The sequence below is a fragment of the Hylobates moloch genome, unplaced genomic scaffold (genome assembly GCF_009828535.3).
Source record: "Hylobates moloch isolate HMO894 unplaced genomic scaffold, HMol_V3 SCAFFOLD_15, whole genome shotgun sequence".
Lineage (NCBI taxonomy): Eukaryota > Metazoa > Chordata > Mammalia > Primates > Hylobatidae > Hylobates > Hylobates moloch.
Window position 1 is genome coordinate 50,598,197 of NW_026652290.1, and position 21,267 is coordinate 50,619,463.

A 21,267-nucleotide genomic window follows, 5' to 3' on the forward strand; every position below is an offset into this window, starting at 1 on the left:
CCAGGCTGGAGTGCAGTGGCGCGATCTCGGCTCACTGCAATCTCCGCCTCCCGGGTTCACGCCATTCTCCTGCCTCAGCCTCTCCGAGTAGCTGGGACTACAGGCATCCGCCACCACGCCCGGCTAATTTTTTGTATTTTTAGTAGAGACGGGGTTTCACCGTGGTCTCGATCTCCTGACCTCGTGATCCGCCCGCCTCGGCCTCCCAAAGTGCTGGGATTACAAGCGTGAGCCACCGCGCCCGGCCTTTTTTTTTTTTTAGTAGAGACGGGGTTTCACCGTGTTAGCCAGGATGGTCTTGATCTCCTGACCTCGTGATCTACCCACCTCGGCCTCCCAAAGTGCTGGGATTACAGGCGTGAGCCACCGCGCCCGGCCTTATTTTTACTTTTTGTAGACACGGGGGTCTTGATATGTTGCCCAGGCTGGTCTTGATCTCCTGGCCTCAACTGATCCTCTGGTCTCAGTTTCTTAGAGTGCTGGGATGACAGGCATGAGCCACCGCACCCTACCCAGTTTCCTCATTTGTAAAATACTTTCTAAGGTTGTCACCATAAGCAAATTAACAAAGAATGCACTTGTAGCTCGCAGCATATAGCAGACGCTCAGTGAGTGGCAGATTATTATTCCGTTTTGTTTTGTGTGCCAGGTTATTATTCCCACTTAGTGTCAGCACCCCTGTGCTCGTACCCCCCTACAAAGGGAGGCTCCAGAAGAGAAGCATCCGTCTTGGTCCGTGCTGTTCAAGGGGGCTCACCCTGGCTGACACATAGCAGGACCCCCAATAAATGAACCACGGCTGTTATATGCCCAGCCATCCTTCGCAGGGGAGGAGGGGGTCTAGTGTCCCCATTTTACAGGAGAAAAACTGAGGCCCAGGTGGAGAATGGCCCACACAAGATCGCACGGAGCAGGTGGCAGGGGTAGGCACTTTCGCCACACTGTGCCCCGCAGGCCCACAGGTAAGAACGAGGCCACCAAGACACTCTCTTGCAGAGGTGACCTAAGAGGTTGGATGTGCCGGGCCTCTAGCCATTTGCAGCCTCTCTACCTGGTCCCTGGAAGGAACGGGACAGCAGCTTCCTCCACACCAGAGGCTCACATTACAACGCACAGACGCCCTGGAGGGCCGCCTGTCGCATCACCCGGTCGCGGTCTCGGAATGCAGCCCTGCACCTTTAAATCCAGACTGCGACAAGGAGTCCCGCCCCAGACGGAGCGCGTCTGTTGGCTGGGGGACGGGACCTGCCCTTCATTGGCTGAGCCGCGCAGTATTTTGGCACCTGTGCGCTGGACTCGAACGCTCCGATTGGAGTAACGACCTGCTTGTCTGCGTGCTGCGAAGTCCGCGGCCGCCCCCGGGGCCCTAGACGTTGGGTTCCTGGGTCCTTAAGGTTCCATTCCCAGGCTGGTCTGAGCTCTGGGGCCGTGGTCCCGCAGCCTCCTCCGGTGGTTGTGCGGAAGCTGCGACGCAGGTACAGCTGGAGCGCGGCGGGGCGGCCCCCAGGGTCACCGGGCTCGGGGCTTGGCGCGCGACGGAACGCAGATCGGGGGCGTGGCCCGTGATCACGGCTGGGGAAGTCGGGGAGGGGACCTTTGGGGGACCAAGGGCCGCGTTCGAATCCCAGCCCAGCCCCCTTCCCCTCTCGGTCTCTTGGTTTACCCTGCGAACGGGGCGTCACCCGCCCACCTAGGGCTGCTGCGCGGCCTGCTCTGCCCGGGCCCAGGGCAGGCAGGTTTGGTGGAGGAGGGAAGGCCAAACGGCCTCCAGGGCCCCGCTGCGCAAACTTGGGTTATTTTCAGCCACCCATGCCCTCTCCCGCTTCTCGGAGCTGGAAGGCTGTGAACTGAGGCCTGCGCGACCCCGCCAGTGATGGGGCTGAGTCCCAGTTTAGACAGGTTGGGAGTATTTAAAGCGCTTTGCAGTTTGCAAAGTAGATTCCGGGTCTCTCAGGGGGCGGGTGGTAGTATTGATCCCCGAGTCACGGATGAGATTGAAACCGGCTCTGGGACCGTGGCGGGTCACCCGGTTGGCCTGGGATCGCCCCAGAGACCGTTTTATTTTTAGTCTGGGGCGAATGGGTGGGTGTACGGGGCTGAGTCACACAGCGCTTCGGGCTTCAGCTACTCCAGGCATCTGGTCACCTGGCAACTGGGCCCCTGGCACCCACACTCTGGCAGGGCAGGTAGAAGTCCTTGGTGCCCGGGCAGGCTGTGTGACCTCATGGTCATCTGCTCAGGCCTCCCCGGGAAAGTTCTGCCTGGTGTCTAACTGATGTCCTAAGGTCCCAGCCCTTCTCAGCTCGAGGGCCTGAGGGCAGTGTCCCCCTGGTAGAACGTGAGGAACATGGACTGGGCCCTAGGAGATCTTTGCCTCCACTTCCCAAGTGCTGGCCTCCACCCAGCCACACACTTCAAGGCTGCCCACATCTGTCCCTCAGTGCTGCCTATGCCATCTTACAGGTGAGCAAACAGGCTGGGGCCCAGGCCCTCACCTTACTTTCCCTGTTGCTTGGCCTTCCGGCAGCTGAGAAGCATCACCCACCACTACCTACACATTGTCCCAAGACTGAGAGGCCCAGAGAGCCCTCTGCACAGAGGCACTGGGCAGCCCTTTCTGCCCTGCCAAAGGGGCTTCAACCCTGACAGGCACATCTGCATTGGCCTGCCTGGGCAGCTTGGGCCGTCTCACTCAGCCTGTGCTCTGACTTGGTAGCTCTACCTCTTGGGGCTACCCTGTCAAGATTTGGGGGGTAACTGGTCCCAGTGGTCCCCCAGACTGGCTGGGGCCCCAAATTGTTGTTCTTCTCTGGACTTTGGGCTCTTCTGAAGAGGTTATCATAGAGGGCTGCTGTGCCCTCTGGTTAGGAACCTTCAGATGAGGCTGCTGCTGAGGACCTGGCCACCTGGCACAGAGAGAATCCGTCAGACTCTGTGGGCAGATGAGTCCGGAGGCCTTGCAGTCATGGATTGGAGACCTTACCACTCACTTGTGAGCTGGCAGCCTGTAGCTCTGTAACATAGGGGTGGTGATGATGACACCCTGGTGATGTCAGAGGTCCTGGAGGGTGGACTCCAGGGAGAGAGGCCCCTTCCTATACCTGCACAAGCCTCAGGGCCTTTGCCAGCTTCTTTCCAGGGAGTGGGTTGTTTGCAGCTTTGGGAGAAGGGGCTTGGCAGCTCCCTCATCTCCTCGTGAGAAATGGGGGCTTGGGACCCCAAAACCCAAGTTCATATCCCATCCCTGCCCTTTCTCAGGTACTTTACGTCCCAGGGCCTCAGTGTCCTCCCCTGTGGATGGGTGGCCCCTTTCTCTGAGAAATTCTCAGAAAGCCCCCCTCATGGGCTCAGCTCTGTTACCCAGCATAAGGACAGCCAGAGCACCTGTCCACAGCAGCCCCTCTCCCAGCCTGGCCACCTGCACCTGAGCTGCCCCTTCACCCCTGGCTCTCTTACAGGCAGACCATGGCAGAGTTCTCCCAGAAACGGGGGAAGCGGCGTGGAGACGAGGGGCTGGGCAGCATGGTGGACTTCCTCCTGGCCAATGCCCGCCTGGTGCTGGGCGTGGGCGGGGCTGCTGTGCTGGGCATTGCCACCCTGGCCGTGAAGCGGGTAAGGCTAGGTGGGCGGGTCATGCCTGAAGCTCCTAGAGGAGGACAACAGGGTTGGGCTTTTCAGATGGGCCCTGGGGAGGGGTGGGGACTGCCCAAGGCCTTCATGGGAGCACAGGGCACCTGCTTCTCCACCCAGCATGCTGGTCTGCTTTGCCCCTGGGCTTTGCTATGACTGCCCAGACTTCATATACACTGATCTGTGTGACTGTGCCTGCAGTTCATTGACAGGGCCACTAGCCCACGGGATGAGGATGACACCAAGGCAGACAGCTGGAAGGAACTGAGCCTGCTCAAGGCCACACCACACCTGCAGCCCCGGCCTCCACCTGCTGCCCTTAGCCAGCCAGTGTTGCCTTTGGCCCCCTCGTTGTCTGCCCCAGGTGAGTGGCACTCCTTCCCCTTTTGGTGTCACATTCAAGAGACGCAGCCCAGGCTTTGCCCTGACTGACTGTGTGGCCCTGCGCGAGTCCCTGCTTCTCTCTGGGTTGTGGGCTCCTCAGACATTTAATGGGGGTGGTGTTTCTTTGCCCTGCTTCTGGAGCAAGGTGGCAGCGTTGTGATGGTGGGGAGCTTTAGATGGGGAAACTGAGGCCCAGAGGGGCGCGACATACCTACCTACTCTGCATGAAGTTGTTTTAGCCAGTGTTGGACTCTGGGGCAATGAGAACTCGTCACCAAGCACTCACTATATGTGAGGACCTGAACCGAGTGCCTTCTCAGGTGCCACTGCAGGTGAGGAAAGTGAGGCCCTGCGACATCACACAGCTAGTTCTCGGTGGCGTTTTCTTAACTAATCACAGGCTGTTCCGACATGTTCCCCCCCCTTCACTCTGCAGAGGGGCCTGCAGAAACTGATCCTGAGGTGACACCACAGCTCAGCTCCCCAGCACCGCTGTGTCTGACACTGCAGGAGAGGCTGCTGGCCTTCGAGCGGGACCGTGTGACCATCCCAGCAGCCCAGGTGGCTTTGGCCAAACAGCTGGCTGGCGACATTGCCCTGGAGCTGCAGGCCTACTTTCAGAGCAAGTTCCCGGAACTGCCCTTTGGAGCATTCGTGCCTGGGGGGCCGCTCTACGACGGGCTGCAGGCGGGGGCCGCGGACCATGTGCGTCTCCTGGTGCCACTGGTGCTGGAGCCGGGCCTGTGGAGCCTGGTGCCGGGTGTGGACACTGTGGCGAGGGACCCTCGCTGCTGGGCCGTGCGCAGGACTCAGCTTGAGTTCTGCCCCCGCGGGAGCAGCCCTTGGGACCGCTTCCTGGTCGGGGGCTACCTCTCCTCCCGCGTCCTGCTGGAGCTACTCCGCAAGGCGCTGGCTGCCTCTGTCAACTGGCCGGCCATTGGCAGCCTTCTCGGGTGCCTGATCCGGCCCAGCATGGCCTCAGAGGAGCTGCTGCTCGAGGTGCAGCACGAGCACCTGGAGCTCACTGTGGCTGTGCTTGTGGTAGTCCCTGGGGTCGATGCTGACGACCACCTCCTCCTGGCATGGCCCCTGGAGGGGCTGGCGGGGAACCTCTGGCTGCAGGACCTGTATCCAGTGGAGGCTGCTAGGCTGCGAGCCCTGGACGACCATGATGCTGGGACTCGCCGGCGGCTGCTGCTGCTGCTGTGTGCTGTCTGCCGTGGCTGCTCGGCCCTGGGGCAGCTAGGCCGGGGTCACCTGACCCAGGTGGTCCTGCGTCTGGGGGAGGACAATGTGGATTGGACGGAGGAGGCCTTGGGTGAGCGCTTCCTGCAAGCCCTGGAGCTGCTCATCGGCAGCCTGGAGCAGGCCAGCCTGCCCTGCCACTTCAACCCCAGCGTGAACCTCTTCAGCAGCTTGCGTGAGGAGGAGATTGACGACATTGGCTATGCGCTGTACAGTGGCCTACAGGAGCCCGAGGGGCTGCTCTAGGTGGGTGGGAACGGGTGGCTGGCATGTTTTCTAATGCTGGGGAGCTGTGCCCACCTCCCTTCCAGGGATTTGAATAGTGATTTTTCTCTAGCTTTTAGCCAGAACAAAAGAAGATACATTACTTAAACCCAGGGCATCGGGATGTGCTTGGGCTATGGTGGCCATAAACCCTGAGCCCAGAGAGCTTGGGTCACTGTCACCTGAGTGCAGCTGGGCTGCCTCAGGCAGCTTGGAGTGCCAGCCATTCCTGCAAGCACCCTTTCAGCCCTTGAGGCCAACCCAAGGACCTTGGCTCTGTCCATCACCAGCAACCAATCCACCAACAGAATGTGGTTTCTGCCATCCTGGGCAGAAGCTGAAGGCCAGCTTCACATTTCTGCTGAGAGAAGGTGACCTAATGCCTTTTCCGGCCCCAGCTCCAGGCGTTTTGAGGCGTCTGGTGCCTGGTGGTAGGTATGGTGTGTTTGTTCTGTCCCCCAGGGGCTGGAGTCACCTGTTGCCCCTGAAGGACAGCTTTTTGGCTGTTAAAGGATGGCGTTTTCCTGCTGTCTTCTGTGTGTTTGGTTTTCTTGCTGAGCAGGAGCTCAGTGTGACTTGCCACCCACTTGATACCTCAGGGCAAGGCCTTTTCCCTCCAGCCAGGTGAGTGTTTTCTTCAGGCAGCTGAGGGTCCTGGGGGAGCTGAGGCTCTGCTGCACCCCCAGCTCACAGCTGGGGCATCTCACTGGAGCTGTTCCAGGCCCCACTGGAGAGCAGAGGACCTGATCCCCCACCAGAGAGGTCCAGTGCGCACAGCTAGCCTCCCAGTGTGCCAAAATGAAATGCTCTCAGCTGATGGCTGTATTCTGACTTTGAAGCCTGTTAAGAGGTAGCAAGGGGGTAGAGGAGGGAGATTCCACCTCCCCTCCCAAGTGACCCTCCTCATGCCTCTGGTATCCTTCCTGCTGAAACGAAGCTCTGCTTCAAAGATGTGAACAAGAATAAAAGGAAAAAGTTCTAACGTGTAACTCAGGCTGGATAAGGGGGTCTTGGTGCTTTCATACGCAGCTGTTGAGGGTTTTCCGTAAGTCCTGTGCCTTGTCCTGGCACTTTGGCAAGAGTGCTTGAGGTCAATTGGAGGTGGTAGAGTTTACTTTAAAAAGTAGCATCTTGGCCAGGTGTGGTGGCTAACACCTGTAATCCCAGCACATTGGGAAGCCGAGGCGGGCGGATCACGAGGTCAAGAGATCGAGACCATCCTGACCAACATGATGAAACCCTATCTCTACTAAAAAGACAAAAATTAGCTGGGCGTGGTGGCATGCGCCTATAGTCCCAGCTACTCGGGAGGTTGAGGCAGGAGAATTGCTTGAACCCGGGAGGCGGAGGTTGCAATGAGCTGAGATTGCACCACTGCACTCCAGACTGGCGACACAGCAAGACTCTGTCTCAAAAAAAATAAAATAAAAAAGCATCTTGGCCGGGCGCCGTGGCTCACGCCTATAATCCCAGCACTTTGGGAAGCCAAGGCAGGTGGATCACCTGAGGTTGGGAATTCAAGACCAGCCTGACCAACGTGGAGAAACTCCCGTCTCTAGTAAAAATTCAAAAAGAAATTAGCTGGGCATGGTGGCGCATACCTGTAATCCCAGCTACTTGGGAGGCTGAGGCAAGAGAATTGCTTGAACCCGGGAGGCGGAGGTTGTGGTGAGCTGAGATTGCGCCATTGCACTCCAGCCTAGGCAACAAGAGTGAAACTCTGTCTCAAAAAATATATATATAATAATAAATTAGCATCTCAGTTTGTTTGGGATGTGATAACAAAATGCCACTCCCATAGGTGGCTTATAAACATCAGAAATTTATGTCTTACCATTTTGGAGGCTAGAAATCCAAGAGTGAGTCACAAACAGATCCCATGTTTGGTGAGGGCCCACATCCTGGTTCATAGGTGTCCCCATCTAGCTGTCCTCATGTGGAGGGAGGGGGGAAATGCTCTCCTAGGGTCTCTTGTAAGGAAACTAAGCCCACCCATGGGGTGGGGAACCACACTCATGATCGAATCACTTCCCAAAGACCCCATCTCCTGTTAGCAGTGCCTTGGGGGTTAGGATTTCAGCGTACAAGTTTAAGGGGACACAAACTTTCTGTCCATGACAAGTAGGGTACATGGAAAGAAAAGATGAAAAGCTTGGTGTTGCTTTAGTAGTGGGAACCAGCCAGTTTGGGATGTTTCTTCCCACAAGGCTGAACTGCTGAGCCCTGTACCATACTTTCTGTAATCAGTGGGCTGTTGACAGCCCTTCAGCCATGCTCATCAGTTTTTAGAAACCTGTGTGTTTTTTTGAGAGCGAGTCTCGCTGTGTTGCCCAGGCTGGAGTGCAGTGGCATGATCTCGGCTCACTGCAACCTCTGCCTCCTGGGTTAAAGCAATTCTTCTGCCTCAGCTTCCCGAGTAGCTGCTACCATGCTCGGCTAATTTTTTTTTTTTTTTTTTTTTTTTTTTTTTTAGTAGAGATGGATTTTCACCATGTTGGCCAGGATGGTCTTGATCTCTTGACCTTGTGATCTGCCCGCCTTGGCCTCCCAATGTGCTGGGATTACAGGCATGGGCCACCGCGCCCGGCCAGAAACCTGTGTTCTCTACCTCCCTTGCACCTCTTTATGGCTGCACAAGTGGGGAGGAAACTTGCCCTGCCTTGTGCAGGTGAGAGGCCAAGGCATCTTAACCCCCCCACCCCCAAGATCCATAGCCAGGGCTCACTTCCTATCACCAGATGACAGATGTGAGCTGGGGAGGGCTCTGGTCTGCGTGCAGAGCTGCTTCCAGCCTAGCTGTGTCACTTGCACCCTGCTGGTACTTCCCCCATTTATGTCCTGAGGGGACTCCCCTACTCCTTCCAGCTGTGACTGCAGGACCCAGGGGAAGCAGGACTGTGCCGAGCAAATGGAATAGTGGCGTAGGCCTCTGGGTGTTGGGTGCAGGGCAAGGGGTGGGCACGAGGGCTCCTTGCAGAGGGTATTATAAGGGTCCAAGGCAGGAGACACTTGGCTGAGGTCCATTCTAATCACTTGATGCCTTGATGCTGGAGAGCTTTGAGCAGTTTCCCTGGCGGTGGAGGGGCAGCAAGGGAGCAGTCTGGGAAAGAGCCTGTGCCTCAGTCTTCTCATCTCTTAACTGGGGAGGGTCACGTAATACCGAACCCCAGGTGTTTGTGATGATTAACTGGGGTGGGCAGTACTAACATAATGCTTGGGAACGAGGACTGGTGGGCCTAGCTTTCCCCCGCCTCCAGCCACATCCAAGCCCCAGCACAGCAAGGTGCTCCCAGCTGCCACGCCAGCCCCTGGTCGGAGTGCAGCTGTCCGGGAAGCAAGCTCAGTCTAGAGTCCCTCTCCTTAGGCGACCAGACCCCGACACAAGCCTGATGTAGAGGCCACTTGCTTCAGGTAGCTCTAAATTTCCTGTCTCATACCATGGCTTAAAAAAAAAAAAAAAAAATCCAGTATGAGTTAAAAGTGTTCATGGTTCTTGTTCATGGTTTCATCACCTAGCCAAGGTTAATATCTGGGTTTTCTGTTTCCAGCCAGAGAACTAGAAACAAATCACTGTTTTGCTAGGAGCTTTGCATGACCTCACACCCTGGGATGCTGGGTCCCAGGCTGTCCTGATGGGCTGTGAAATCCCACCCACTCCCCTCCCCACAAGGCAAGGACGGCCTCAGTGTCTTAACACTGTGGTGACTCTGAGGACAAGGCAGGGCTTGCCCAGGCCTCAGTGTCTTAACACTGTGGTGACTCAAATTCCTTGTTTTACCTTCATCAAGTGACCCAGAGCCAGGATCCTTGATGACTATGGTAAGGCAGTGACTACCCCTGCTCAGAATGCAAGGGTCGCTAGGGACGATTTTAGAAAAACAAAAGTACTCCAAAAGTGGAGAATCTAAATGTAGTCCTTTGAAAATGTCACCCATAGATCCTCTACCCCTAACTGTAATAAATTTCACCAAACAGCATTTCCTTTTTGTAAATCCACTTGTACCCACTTCTCTTCAGGAATACTTAGCTGTGGGATTGTCCTCAAAGGGGAACCATTTATTCCCGTAGAGCTGACCTGTTCAGCTCGTTTCCGTATCTGCTGCTAATATTTAAAAAAAGCAAACAAAAAAACAGGCCAGGTATGGTGGCTTATGCTTGTAATCCCAGCATTTTGGAGGTTGAAGCGGGAGGACTGCCTGAGGCCAGGGGTTCGACACCAGCAGGGGCAACATAGACCTCATCTCTACAAAAAATAGCCAGGTGTGGTGTATACCTATGGGCCCAGCTACTCAGGAGGCTGAGGTGGGAGGATGGCTTGAGTCTAGCAGGGCAAGGCTGCAGTGAGCCATGATTATCTCTGGGATTACAAGCTGGTCTCAAACTCCTGGCTTCAAGCCATCCTCCCAGCTCAGCCACCCTAAGTACTGGGATTACAGGTGTGAGCCACTGTGTCTAGCCAACATTTGCTTTTTTTTTTTTTTTTTTGAAATGGAGTCTTGCTCTGTCACTCAGACTGAAGTACAGTGGCCCAGTCTCTGTTCACTATAACCTCCACCTCCCTGGTTCAAGCAATTCTCCTGCCTCAGCCTCTTGAGTAGCTGGGTTTGCAGGCATGCACCACCACACTCGGCTGATTTTTGCATTTTTAGTAGAGACCGTTTCACCATGTTGCCTGGGCTGGTCTTGAACTCCTGACCTCAAATGATCCGCCCGCCTTAGCCTCCCAGAAGTGTTGGGATTACAGGTGTCAGCCACTTGTGCCTGGCCAACATTTGCGTTTTTAATGACACTTTTCTTTTGTAATCAGGATATATATATAATCTTAATTCCTTGAGAAAGCTAAGGTTGTAGTGGAGAAAACCCAGGTGTGTTCCAAAGACAAACACCAGTGACTCTGGTGACCTGCACGGGGTCATCTCTGCACTGCTTGCCGAATACCTGAGATGAGACCAATTAGTTCAGTGGGCTGGGGCCTCTGGCAGGCAGGGAGGCCACTGGGGCTCGCTTGTGTTGGTTTCAGAAGGAACCTTCCAGGTTCAGACTGCAGGCCAGACCCTGACTCTATATTAGTGTTTTCCAGAGGGACAGAACCAATAGGCTGCATGTATATATAGAAAGGGAGTTAATTAGGGAGAAGTGGCTCACAGGATTACAAGGGGAAGTCCCAGAATAGGCCATCTACAAGCTGTGGAGAGAAGCCGGTAGCATAGCTCACTCCAAGTCCAAAAGCCTCAAAACCAGAAAGCCCACTGTGCAGCCTTCAGTCTGTGGCAGAAGGCTCCAGGAAGCTGCTGGTGCAAGTCCCAGAGTCCAAAGGCCGAAGAACCTGGAGTCTGATGTCCAACAGCAGAGAAGAGGAAGCAAGCATCTGGCACAGGAAGAGGGAGAGGGCTGGAGAGGACTCAGCAGGGTGCTCATCCCCGTTCTAACCGTGCTGGCAGCTGATTGGATGGTACCCGCCCACGCTGAGGGTGGGTCTTCCTCTCTCAGTCCACCGAGTCATGTCACTCTCCTCTGGCAACACCCTTACAGACACCCAGAAAAAATACCAGCCATCTCAGCGTCCCTTAATCCAGTGAAGTTGACACCTAACATTAACCACTGCACCAACACCACCTGTGTGTGAGCTGGTGGTCTAAGGTGGGGATGGGGTGCACAGATCTGTCCCTGGTAGGGACGGTCAACAGGTGAGTGGCAACACCCTAGTGAGCATATTGAGCTGGGGCCACCTGTGTTCCAGTCCAAGAAACCTGGAGATCCAGCTGAATGTGAACATCCCAGGTCTTTGGCTGGATTTTACAAGAGGCAGGTGGTGAATTCATCCCAAAGGGCAGTGGGGTCTCTGCCCAGCGTCTCAAAAGCCAGTGCCTCCAGGTGCAGGCCCCAGCGCTGTTGGGCACGTTGCACCTGGCTCTGGGGGGTGGGGGAGCTGGATGTTGGTGACAGGGCTTATTTTTAATTCTGGATGCTCTAAGTATCCGGGGTGGGATCAGGCAAGAGACTCCTCAGCCGCTACCAGTCGTGTGGGGTGGTCTCGTTTCCTCTGCTGTTAAGTGCAAGCAGTCACCTGGGGAAGCATGTGCAGGACGTCAGCCAGGCTTCTTTGCCAAGATGGCAGGAAAGCCTCCAGTTACCCCATGGGCTCTCAGCATTGGTGTGGAGAGCAGGGAGGGGCTTTTTACAAAACTCTGATGGGGCTTGGGGGGACATGGCATCAGAGACTAGGTTTCAAGGCCAGGTTAAGCTGCTTGGTAGAGGAAAGCACTTAACCCAACAGAGTTATGGTTCCTGCACAAAAAGGACAGGAGATACTGTCTTGCCGGCAGCAGGAGGTTGAAACCACTATAGATGACAGCCTGGCCAGTGCCTAGTCTCAGGTAGATCCAGCAAGGGGGGGTGGGGGTCATTTTCTTCTCCTTAGTTTTGCATTGCACAAGCTGCAGATGTGGCTCAACACGGGGACTAAAAACCCTTCCAGTCAACATTGACGGGGTAGGATGAGCTGCATGCTGCTAACCTGAGTGGGCCATCGAGAGAGACTTGGAAATTCCAACAGGTTTGATTTGTGAAGCTTTAATTTGCAGTCGTGCCTGACTGTAAGCCTTCACTAGAGAGCCTCAATATGAACAAGGACACCCCATTACGGATGAGGCAACTGGGGCTCCAGGGATGAGGCTGCATACCCAGGGTGGCAGAGCAGGCCAGGAAGCGGGAGCTGAGCCTGGGTCTGTCTGAGCTGAGCCCAGTCCATGGTGCAGCCCAATCCTGCAGTTTGGTTTTGAGACACACAGGAGTTGCCTGCAGAGACGTGAAAACCACAAAGGCATCTGATATCCAGAAACTATGAAGAACTCCTACAACTCAACAACAAAGACAAACAACCCAATTTAAAAATGGGGGAAGAGACCAGGTGTGATGGCTCCTGCCTGTAATCCCAGCATTTTGGGAGGCCGAGGCTGGTGATCACCTGAGGTCACAAGTTTGAGACCAGCCTGGCCAACATGGTGAAACCCTGTGTCTACTAAAAATACAAAACAAATTAGCTGGGTGTGGAGGCGGATGCCTGTAATTCCAGCTATTTTTGGGAGGCTGAGGCAGGAGAACTACTTGAACCCAGGAGGCAGAGGTTGCAGTGAGCCAAGATTGCACCACTGCACTCTAGCCTGGGCACAAGAGCGAAACTCCATCTCAAAAAAAATAAATAAATAAAAAATGGGTGAAGAACTTAAATCGACATTCTCCAAAGAATGTATACCAATGGCCAGTAAGCCTGTGGAAAGATGGTCAATGTCATTAATGACTAGGAAAATGCAAATCAAAACCACAATGACACGCCACTTCATACCCACTAGGAATGACAATACACTGGGATGGCTATAATACAAGAAAAGGAAAGGAACAAGTGTTCACAAGGATATGGAGAAGCAGTAACCCTGGTGTGCTGCTGGTGGGTGTAAAATGGTGCATCCACTGTGGAAAAGTTTGGAGGCTCCTCAAAAAGTCAAAACATGGAGTTATGGTATAAAACTACAATTCCATTCCTAGGCATATGCCCAAAATAACCAAAAACAAGTCATCAGACACTCATACACCAATGTTCACAACAGTGCTATTCACAATAGCCAAAAAGTGGGAACAACCCAAATGTCCATCAACTGACAAATAGATAAGCGTGTGGTATATTCATACAGTGGACTATCAGCCATAAACATCGAGGACTGACACATGCTACAATGTGGATGAGCCTGACAAACAGCAGCCAGGTCAAAGAAACCAGACACAGGATGTCATGTATGGTAGGATTTCATTTTCTTTTTTTTTTTGAGACAGAGTTTCACTCTTGTTGCCCAGGCTGGAGTGCAATGGCCCGATCTCGGCTCACTGCAACCTCTGCCCCCTGAGTAGCTGGGATTACAGGCGCCTGCCACCACGCCCGGCTAATTTTTGTATTTTTTGTAGAGACGGGGTTTCATCATATTGGTCAGGCTGATCTCGAACTCCTGACCTCAGGTGATCTGCCCACCTTGGCCTCCCAAAGTGCTAGGATTACAGGCGTGAGCCACTGTGCCCAGCCTGGTATGATTCCATTTAAACAAAATATCCAGAGTAGGTAAACCCACAGAGACAAAAAGTGGTTGGTGGTTCCCTGGAGCTGGGATAGGCAAAATCACACATGCAGGGCCACAACCCACACCCACTCGGAGATGCTCCAGGAACAATCTCAGGAATCTGCATTTGTAAAAATCCTCCCCAATACCCCACCAGGACACAGAGCCACTGGTCTATGGGCCAGGAGCCCAAGACCTGAGAACAATTCTAGTTTCTTCAACAACTAGCAACGTGACTGGGCAACTCACACCCACCTCTGCTCATCTTCTAAACTGTAAATCAGAGTCCATATGGCTTGTATTATTCAAAAGGTTTTTGTGAAGGCAAACTGGGAACATGGTCACCACTGGAAAAAGTGGAAGATGGAAAGTTAGTGATCTGAATCTGAACCTTTCATTGGACATCTTCCCTGCTCTGAGGGACCACCTGTGGGGTGGGAAGAAATTGGGCTCAGTGCTTACCATGTGGAAAGGGAGGAAGGGCTGTCCACATGGGACACAAGGGATAGCCATGAAGGACAGAGGCTGGCGAGACCTCCCAGGGTGAGCTCCTTCCAGCACTGGCTGGTACCTGTTGCTTCTGCAAATGTTCCCCAGACTCTTTGCACTCTCACAGGTCAGAGTAAACAAAAGTTGGATTCTTTTATTTTAAAAAAAAGTTTGAGAGACAGGGTCTTACTCTGTCACCCAGGCTGGAGTGCAGTGGTGTGATCACGGCTTGCTGCAGCCTCAAACTCTTGGGTTCAAAGGATCCTCCCACTTCAGCCTCCTGAGCAGCTGGGACTAAAGGCATGTACAACTGTGCTTGGCTATATTTTTAAAAATAGAGACAAGGTCTAACTATGTTGCCCAGGCTGGTCTTGATCTCCTGACCTCAAGCAATCCTCCAGCCTTGGCCTCCCTAAGTGCTGGATTACAGGTGTGAGCCTCCACGCCCTGCCGGGTTTGGATTCTTTTTATTTTTTTAAACTTAAAAAAATTTTTTTGAGACTGAGTCTCACTCTGTCGCCCAGGCTGGAGTCCAGTGGCGCAATCTCAGTTAACTGCAACCTCCGCCTCCTGGGTTCAAGCAATTCTCCTGCCTCAGCCTCCTGAGTAGCCGGGTCTACAGGCGCACACCACCACACCTGGCTAATTTTTTGTATTTTAGTAGAGACAGGGTTTCACCGTGTTGCCCTGGCTGGTCTCAAACTCCTGAGCTCAGGCAATCCGCCCACCACAGCCTCCCAAAGTGCTGGGATTACAGGCATGAGCCACTGCACCCGGCCTGGGTTCTTTATTAAGGCAATGAATTCTAGGTGTCCTGGCTCAACTAGATAAAGAGAGAATGAAGCTTCTTCTGAAGGATCAGTGTTACCACAGCCACTTCCTCGCATTACACCGTCCTTCTCAGGACATCTATGAGAAGCCCTGGGCAGCCAGGACAGGGACTGCCCCATGAGTGCTGGCGGCTCACTTGGGGCTTTCTGGAGGTGAAGGAAGCAGCCCTGGGAGCTTCTTCCTGTGGCACACAGTGGGCTTCGGCTGGGACTTCACCAATCCTCTGCTAACAGCAACCGTCCTTGGGGGGTCCAAGGGAGCAGCTGCGTGACTTTTCAGCAGTGGCTATGGTCACTCCTGAGGCCTGGGAAGAGGGCCACTGTCCAGCAGAGCTGGCCTGCTCCAGAGTGGTCTGGACCTTGTGCCCCTTAACACAAGAAGGCCCGACTCCAAAGGCCAACACCGTCCTCCAAGTTTCCAGGACACTAAATGGCCACTTGGTGCTGGTTAACTCATTTCCAAACACAAAGGGGACAGGTCTGAGAAAGTGGCGCTCTCTACCCTACCCTGAGCTCATCTGTTCTGAGGACAAAAGGGACGGGTGTGTCCAGGCTGGTGGCAAAGGCTGCATTTCCGGGGCTTCTTTGCTGTGGACCCCATGTCTGAGGAATTGGCCCGGGGCCTTTTGCTTCTGGCTTCCAACTCCAGGGTTCTTCCTCTGTCTCCTGTCCAGGACGGGGCTCCAGAAGTCCCTGTTGGGAGAGTCAGGGGAGGGCTGAGGTTAGAACTGACACGCAGAAGTGGCAAGTCCTGAACGCGGTGGCTCATGCCTATAATCCCAGCACTTTAGGAAGCCGAAGCAGGAGGATTGCTTGAGCCCAGGAGTTCAAGATCAGCCTGGGCAACATGGTGAAACCTTGTCTTTAAAAAAATGCAAAAATTAGCCACGTGTGGTGTATGCCTGTGGTTATAGCTACTCGGGAGGATGCCTGAGCCCGGGAGGCTACGGTGAGCTGTGATCACACCACTGCACTCTAGCCTGGGCAACAGAGCGAGACCCTGTCTCAAAAAAAAAAAAAAAGGAGCAGCTGAACCAATTTTTTTTTGTTTTGTTTTGTTTTGAGATGGAGTCTTCGCTCTGTTGCCCAGGCTGGAGTGCAGTGGCGTGATCTCCACTCACTGCAAGCTCCACCTCCTGGGTTCACGCCATTCTCCTGCCTCAGGCTCCCGAGTAGCTGGGACTACAGGCGCCCGCCACCACGCCTGGCTAGGTGGATCTCCTAACCTTGTGATCCACCTGCCTCAGCCTCCCAAAGTGCTGGGATTACAGGCGTGAGCCACTGCGCCTGGCCTTTTTTTTTTTTTTTGGCTCTGTTGCCCAGGCTGGAGTGCAGTGGTGCAATCTCGGCTCACTGCAAGCTCCACCTCCCGAGTTCACGCCATTGCATTGTCCTGCCTCAGACTCCGAGAGTAGCTAAGACTACAGGGACCCACCACCATACCTGGCTGATTGTTTGTATTTTTAGTAGAGATGGGGTTTCACCGTGTTAGCCAGGATGGTCTCGATCTCCTGACCTCGTGATCTGCCCGCCTAGGCCTCCCAAAGCGCTGGGATTACAGGCGTGAGCCACCACACCCGACCGGCTGAATCAACTTTTATACAGCCGTGCACACCCCACTGTCCAGCCTCCCTTCACACTGTGTCCAACTCTGTAAGGTTGAGGCACGATGTGCCTGCTGCCTTATGTTACCTGACACCTCTCCCTCAAGAATCCTAAGCTTTGGAGACATTGTCCCACACTCACTTGGTAAGTGGACTTTCATACTGGCCCTTTTTACAGAGGCAGAAACCCAAGCAAGCTGGCCTGTGTGGTAGGGTGGGAAAGACAAGCAGCCTGTGACCAGCAACCTGCAGCCCACCTCCATGCAGGAAAGTCCAGCTCTGGATCCTTTCCTGTCCCCTCAACAGGTCTTTCCAGACCAGCTGCTCATTTACCCAGGACAGTCAGTCAGCCAGCCTGGGGTCAGATACCATGTCCTTCCAAGTGGGGAGACAAGAGGCCAGACTGCATCTCACTTCAAATGTGGGTCTCTCACTGCAATGGCCATCTCTGGGCCCCATTAGCACTGGTAGCCAGTTCCAAGTCCCACAGTTTTTACCAAGCCTCTGGGTTCTTTCTGTGCATGCCGGGCTGGTGACACATGTGTAAGAATCATAGTCTGAGACTAAACTCCTTTCTAAAACAGGAACTCTATGAATGTAGGCAGGGACCATCTTGTTGAGCAAACTTGAGGCAGAGAGGCTAAGTCATTTGTTCAAGGTTATATTGCTGAGCTCTGGAACCAGATTCACTCAACTCCAAATCTCCCACTAGGCCTTTGGGTCATTCTCAGCTACTTAAGCTCTGCTGTGCACTGGAGTAGGAGGAATCATTCGAAGTGCCTCCATGTACACCATTCAACTTGATGCAATGTACAGGTCACTTCTCATGACACCCAGTTCCCAGACATTGGCCCAAGCTGTGTCACCCTGGGCAGGTTCCTAAATATCATCGGGGTTGGCGTCTTCATCTGAAGAAATGAGGCTGGGCCAGGAACGGTGGCTCACACCTGTAATCCCAGCACTTTGAGAGGCCAAGGCAAGCAGATCACCTGAGGTCAGGAGTTTGAGACCAGCCTAACCAACAGGGTGAAACCCCCGTCTCTACTAGAAATACAAAATTAGCTGTGCTTGGTGGTACATGCCTGTAATCCCAGCTACCTGGGAGGCTGAGGCAGGAGAATCACTTGAACCTAGGAGGTGGAAGTTGCAGTGAGCCAAGATCGCACCATTGCACTCCAGCCTGGGCAACAAGAGCAAAACTCAGTCTCATAAAAAAAAAGAAATGAGGCTGATGCTCATGGTCTGCCAAGGGTCACAACAGCTGCAACGGCACACGGCCATGGGACTGGGAAGGCCTATGTACTCCTCCTGGTGTCTGTTACCACGGGACACTGAGCAACGCCCACTTCATGTGTCTGGGTCTCACCTTTCTCACTTACAAGTAAAATTGTGATCATAATACTTACCCGATGAGGATGGAAGATGCATAGGAAGTATACTTAGCATAGTGCTGGGCACAGGGCAAGTGAAACCATTACTGGTAGCTACCCTTTAATTTGGAATGAGGACTGTACAATTATCACCTTGCTGAAAGTGATCAAGTGAGGAAAAGTGAGGTGTAAGGCAGCCCAGGTGCCCCTCCCAATCCCACCATGACTCTGCCTTGCCTTCTTTCTGCTGTCCCCAGTCTCTGAGGTAGACACCTGAAAACTGAAGGCAGGGATTCCCATGCCCCTCCCTGCCTCACCTGGAGCAGTGTTCTCATCGACCCACTGGAAGAAGCCACACTGCTGCTCTCTCGGCTTGGCACATGTGTGGAACTGGCGCCCCTTGTTGGGTCCATCCTTCTGCACAGTCCGTGTGACGGAGGGCTGGCTGCACAGGCAGGATGTGCCACTACCACTGCCATCACCAGGGTTGCCAAACCCACCTAGGTGGATCCCTGGGCCTGGTGGGCGTCCCAGGGAGGCACCTAGGGGTCTATATGCCGAGGCAGGAGGCCCTCCTGCTCCCGGATTGGGGCTGTCTGCCCACAGAAAGAAGTTGCAGCTACCCCCGTTGCACTTAAAGAATTGCCGGCCCTGGTTGGGGCCCTCCTTACGGACAGTGAGCAGCACAGCCTCCTGGCCACAGTTGCAGGTCACAGAATTGCTTTCACCAGTAGCCGTGGGTGGTGGGAGGGTCTGGGCCAGAGTCTTTGAGGGCTCAGTCTGTCTGCTGTCAGCAGGTTGGGGGTGCTGGCTGTTGTCCATCCTGTTCAGGGACTGGCTAGCCTGCAGGCGGCCAGAGGGCTGGCTAGCCCTGGGGGGGCCCCGTGAAAATCTCAGGTCCAAGATCTCCCTCAGGGTCTCGTCGCATCCGCCGATGCAGCAAACAAACTCCAGAGGCATGGTTGGGGGAAGGCTACCACGCTTAAACTTTAACTTCAACCTAGTGAGGCCAGAAGATGAGAAAAAACATTAACAACGAGATGCCAGCTTCTCCTTAGTCCACTGAGGGCTGCTTTAGCCCTAGGCCTCTCTCCACCATTCCTTATGCATCAGGAAGCCCACGCGCCCTGTGAGGCCTTCCGTCAGCCCACCACAAGCCCCCACCAGTCATCACAGGAGTGGACAGTGGGAAACTGTGCGGATGAAATCTAAGATCCCAGTAAATCACTAAAGTAAAAACACCTCTGAGAAGTTCCATGTCTCTATATCAGCAGTTCTCCAAGTGTGGTTCTAGGGTGCCTGAGCCTTTTCAAGGAGAGTGCAAAACATTTTTATAGGCCAGGCGTGGTGGCTCATACTTGTAATCCCAGCACTTTGGGAGGCTGAGGCGGGCGGATCATTTGAGGTCAGGAGTTTGAGACCAGCCTGACCACCATGGTGAAACCCCATCTCTACTAAAAATACAAAAAAAATTAGCTGGGCATGGTGGTGTACGTCTGTAGTCCTAACTACCTGGGAAGCTGAGACAGGAGAATTGCTTGAACCTGGGAAGTGGAGGTTGCAGGGAGCTGAGATCATGCCACAACACTCCAGCCTGGGTGACAGAGTGAAGACTCTGTCACACACACACACAAAATTTTATATTAATTCTAAGGCTGGGCATGGTGGCTCACGCCTGTAATCCCAGCACTTTGGGAGGCTGAGGAGGGCAGATCACGAGGTCAAGCGATTGAGACCATCCTGACCAACATGGTGAAACCCCATCTCTACTAAAAATACAAAAATTAGCTGGGCATGGTGGCACGTGCCTGTAGTCCCAGCTACTCAGGAGGCTGAGGCAGGAGAACCTCTTGAACCTGGGAGTCAGAGGTTGCAGTGAGCCGAGGTTGCGCCACTGCACCCCAGCCTGGTGACAGAGCAAGACTCTGTCTCAAAAAAAATTCTAAGAGGTTATGTCTATTTTGCTCTTATTCTTCCGTGTGTATACAATGGAGTTTCCTGGAGGTTCCAGCACATGCAATGACTCAGCAGGCTGACTGCAGAAGCAGATATGGGAATCCAGCTCTCTTCTATTAAGCCAGACATACAAATTGCAAAATGTAAAACAATGTCATTCATGTCATTATTATCTTGCTTTGGAAAATAGGTATTTTATTACCCTAAAAAACATGTTATTTACAGTAGTATGCAATGCATTTACTAGAAATAAATTATTAAATTTTTTTTTTTTTTTTTGAGACAGAGTCTCACTCTGTTGCCCAGGCTGGAGTGCAGTGGTGTGATCTCGGCTCACTGCAACCCTCACCTCCCAGGTTCAAGCGATTCTGCTGCCTAAGCCTCCCAAGTAGCTGGGACTACAGGTGCACGCCACCATGCCCAGCTAATTTTTTGTACTTTTAGTAGAGACAGGGTTTCACCATGTTGGCCAGGATGGTCTTGATCTCTGGACCTCGTGATCCGTCCACCTTGGCCTCCCAAAGTGTTGGGATTACAGGCGTGAGCTACTGTGCCTGGCCAAATTCTTGAATATTTAAAAATATGTTTCCACTTTAATTTCACATATGGTACATACTGATAAACCACCCACAACAAAAGCTCTCTGGGCTCCTCAATGATCTTTCAGAGTGTTAGGGGTCTGGTGACCAAGAGGTGTGAGAACCACTGTCCTGCACTAGGGCTGTGTGCTTTCTAGAGGAACTTAAATTATTTATTTATTTATTTATTTATTTATTTATTTATTTTGAGACGGAGTCTCGCTCTGTCGCCCAGGCTGGAGTGCAGTGGCGCAATCTTGGCTCACTGCAAGCTCTGCCTCCTGGATTCACGCCATTCTCCTGCCTCAGCCTCCCGAGTAGCTGGGACTACAGGCGTCCGCCAGTACGCCTGGCTAATTTTTTGTATTTTTAGTACAGACGAGGTTTCACCACGTTAGCCAGGATGGTCTCGATCTCCTGATCTTGTGATCCACCCGCCTCGGCCTCCCAAAGTGTTGGGATTACAGGTGTGAGCCACCATGCCCGGTCATTTTTTGTATTTTTAGTAGACACGGGGTTTCACCGTGTTAGCCAGAATGGTCTCGATCTCCTGACCTCATGATCTGCCTGTCTCAGCCTCCCAGAGTGCTGGGATTACAGGCCTGAGCCACTGTGCCCGCCCTATTCACTTATTTCTAGAGACAGGGGTCTGGCTCTGTCATCCAGGCTGGAGAGCAGTGGTGAAATCATGGCTCACCACAGCCTAGACCTCTGAGCTCAAGCGATCCTCCTGCCTCAGCCTCCTGACCAGCTTGGCCTATAGGCATGTGTTACCACATCTGGCTAATTTAAAAAAAATTTTGGCCAGG

The 21,267-nt window shown here is 53.6% G+C and overlaps 2 protein-coding genes across 8 annotated transcripts in view; one reads left to right on the top strand and one right to left on the bottom strand.

Annotated features, from left to right (window-relative positions):
* The first annotated feature begins 1,355 nt into the window (after positions 1-1,355).
* MIEF2 (mitochondrial elongation factor 2) lies at positions 1,356-7,273 on the top strand. Of its 3 annotated transcripts, XM_032178672.2 has the most exons (5): positions 1,356-1,475; positions 2,869-2,992; positions 3,459-3,612; positions 3,832-3,994; positions 4,451-6,562. In XM_032178672.2, exons 2-5 carry the CDS (start codon positions 2,943-2,945, stop codon positions 5,503-5,505), a joined length of 1,422 nt encoding a protein of 473 aa, XP_032034563.1. In that variant the 5' UTR covers positions 1,356-1,475; positions 2,869-2,942; the 3' UTR covers positions 5,506-6,562. The 3 variants fall into 3 exon arrangements, with proteins under 3 accessions (XP_032034563.1, XP_032034564.1, XP_058284959.1); XM_032178673.2 differs by lacking the exon at positions 2,869-2,992 and having other exon boundaries at positions 4,451-7,273; XM_058428976.1 differs by lacking the exons at positions 1,356-1,475; positions 2,869-2,992 and adding an exon at positions 1,504-2,463 and having other exon boundaries at positions 4,451-7,273.
* Positions 7,274-12,076: 4,803 nt separating this feature from the next.
* TOP3A (DNA topoisomerase III alpha) overlaps positions 12,077-21,267 on the bottom strand; it is a 42,509-nt gene continuing 33,318 nt past the window's right edge. Inside the window, exons 18-20 of one of the 5 annotated variants that reach the window (XR_009210085.1) lie at positions 18,242-18,924; positions 13,887-15,643; positions 12,077-12,321 (exon numbers count right to left, since the gene is read on the bottom strand). Coding sequence is in view for 4 of the 5 variants with exons in the window: in XM_032178677.2 (XP_032034568.1) it covers positions 15,465-15,643; positions 18,242-18,924 (862 nt within the window). In the remaining variant the exon portion in view is untranslated. Of the gene's footprint in view, positions 15,644-18,241; positions 18,925-21,267 lie in introns of all 5 variants that reach the window. The other 4 variants (XM_032178677.2, XM_032178676.2, XM_032178675.2 and 1 more) reach the window with 4 other exon arrangements.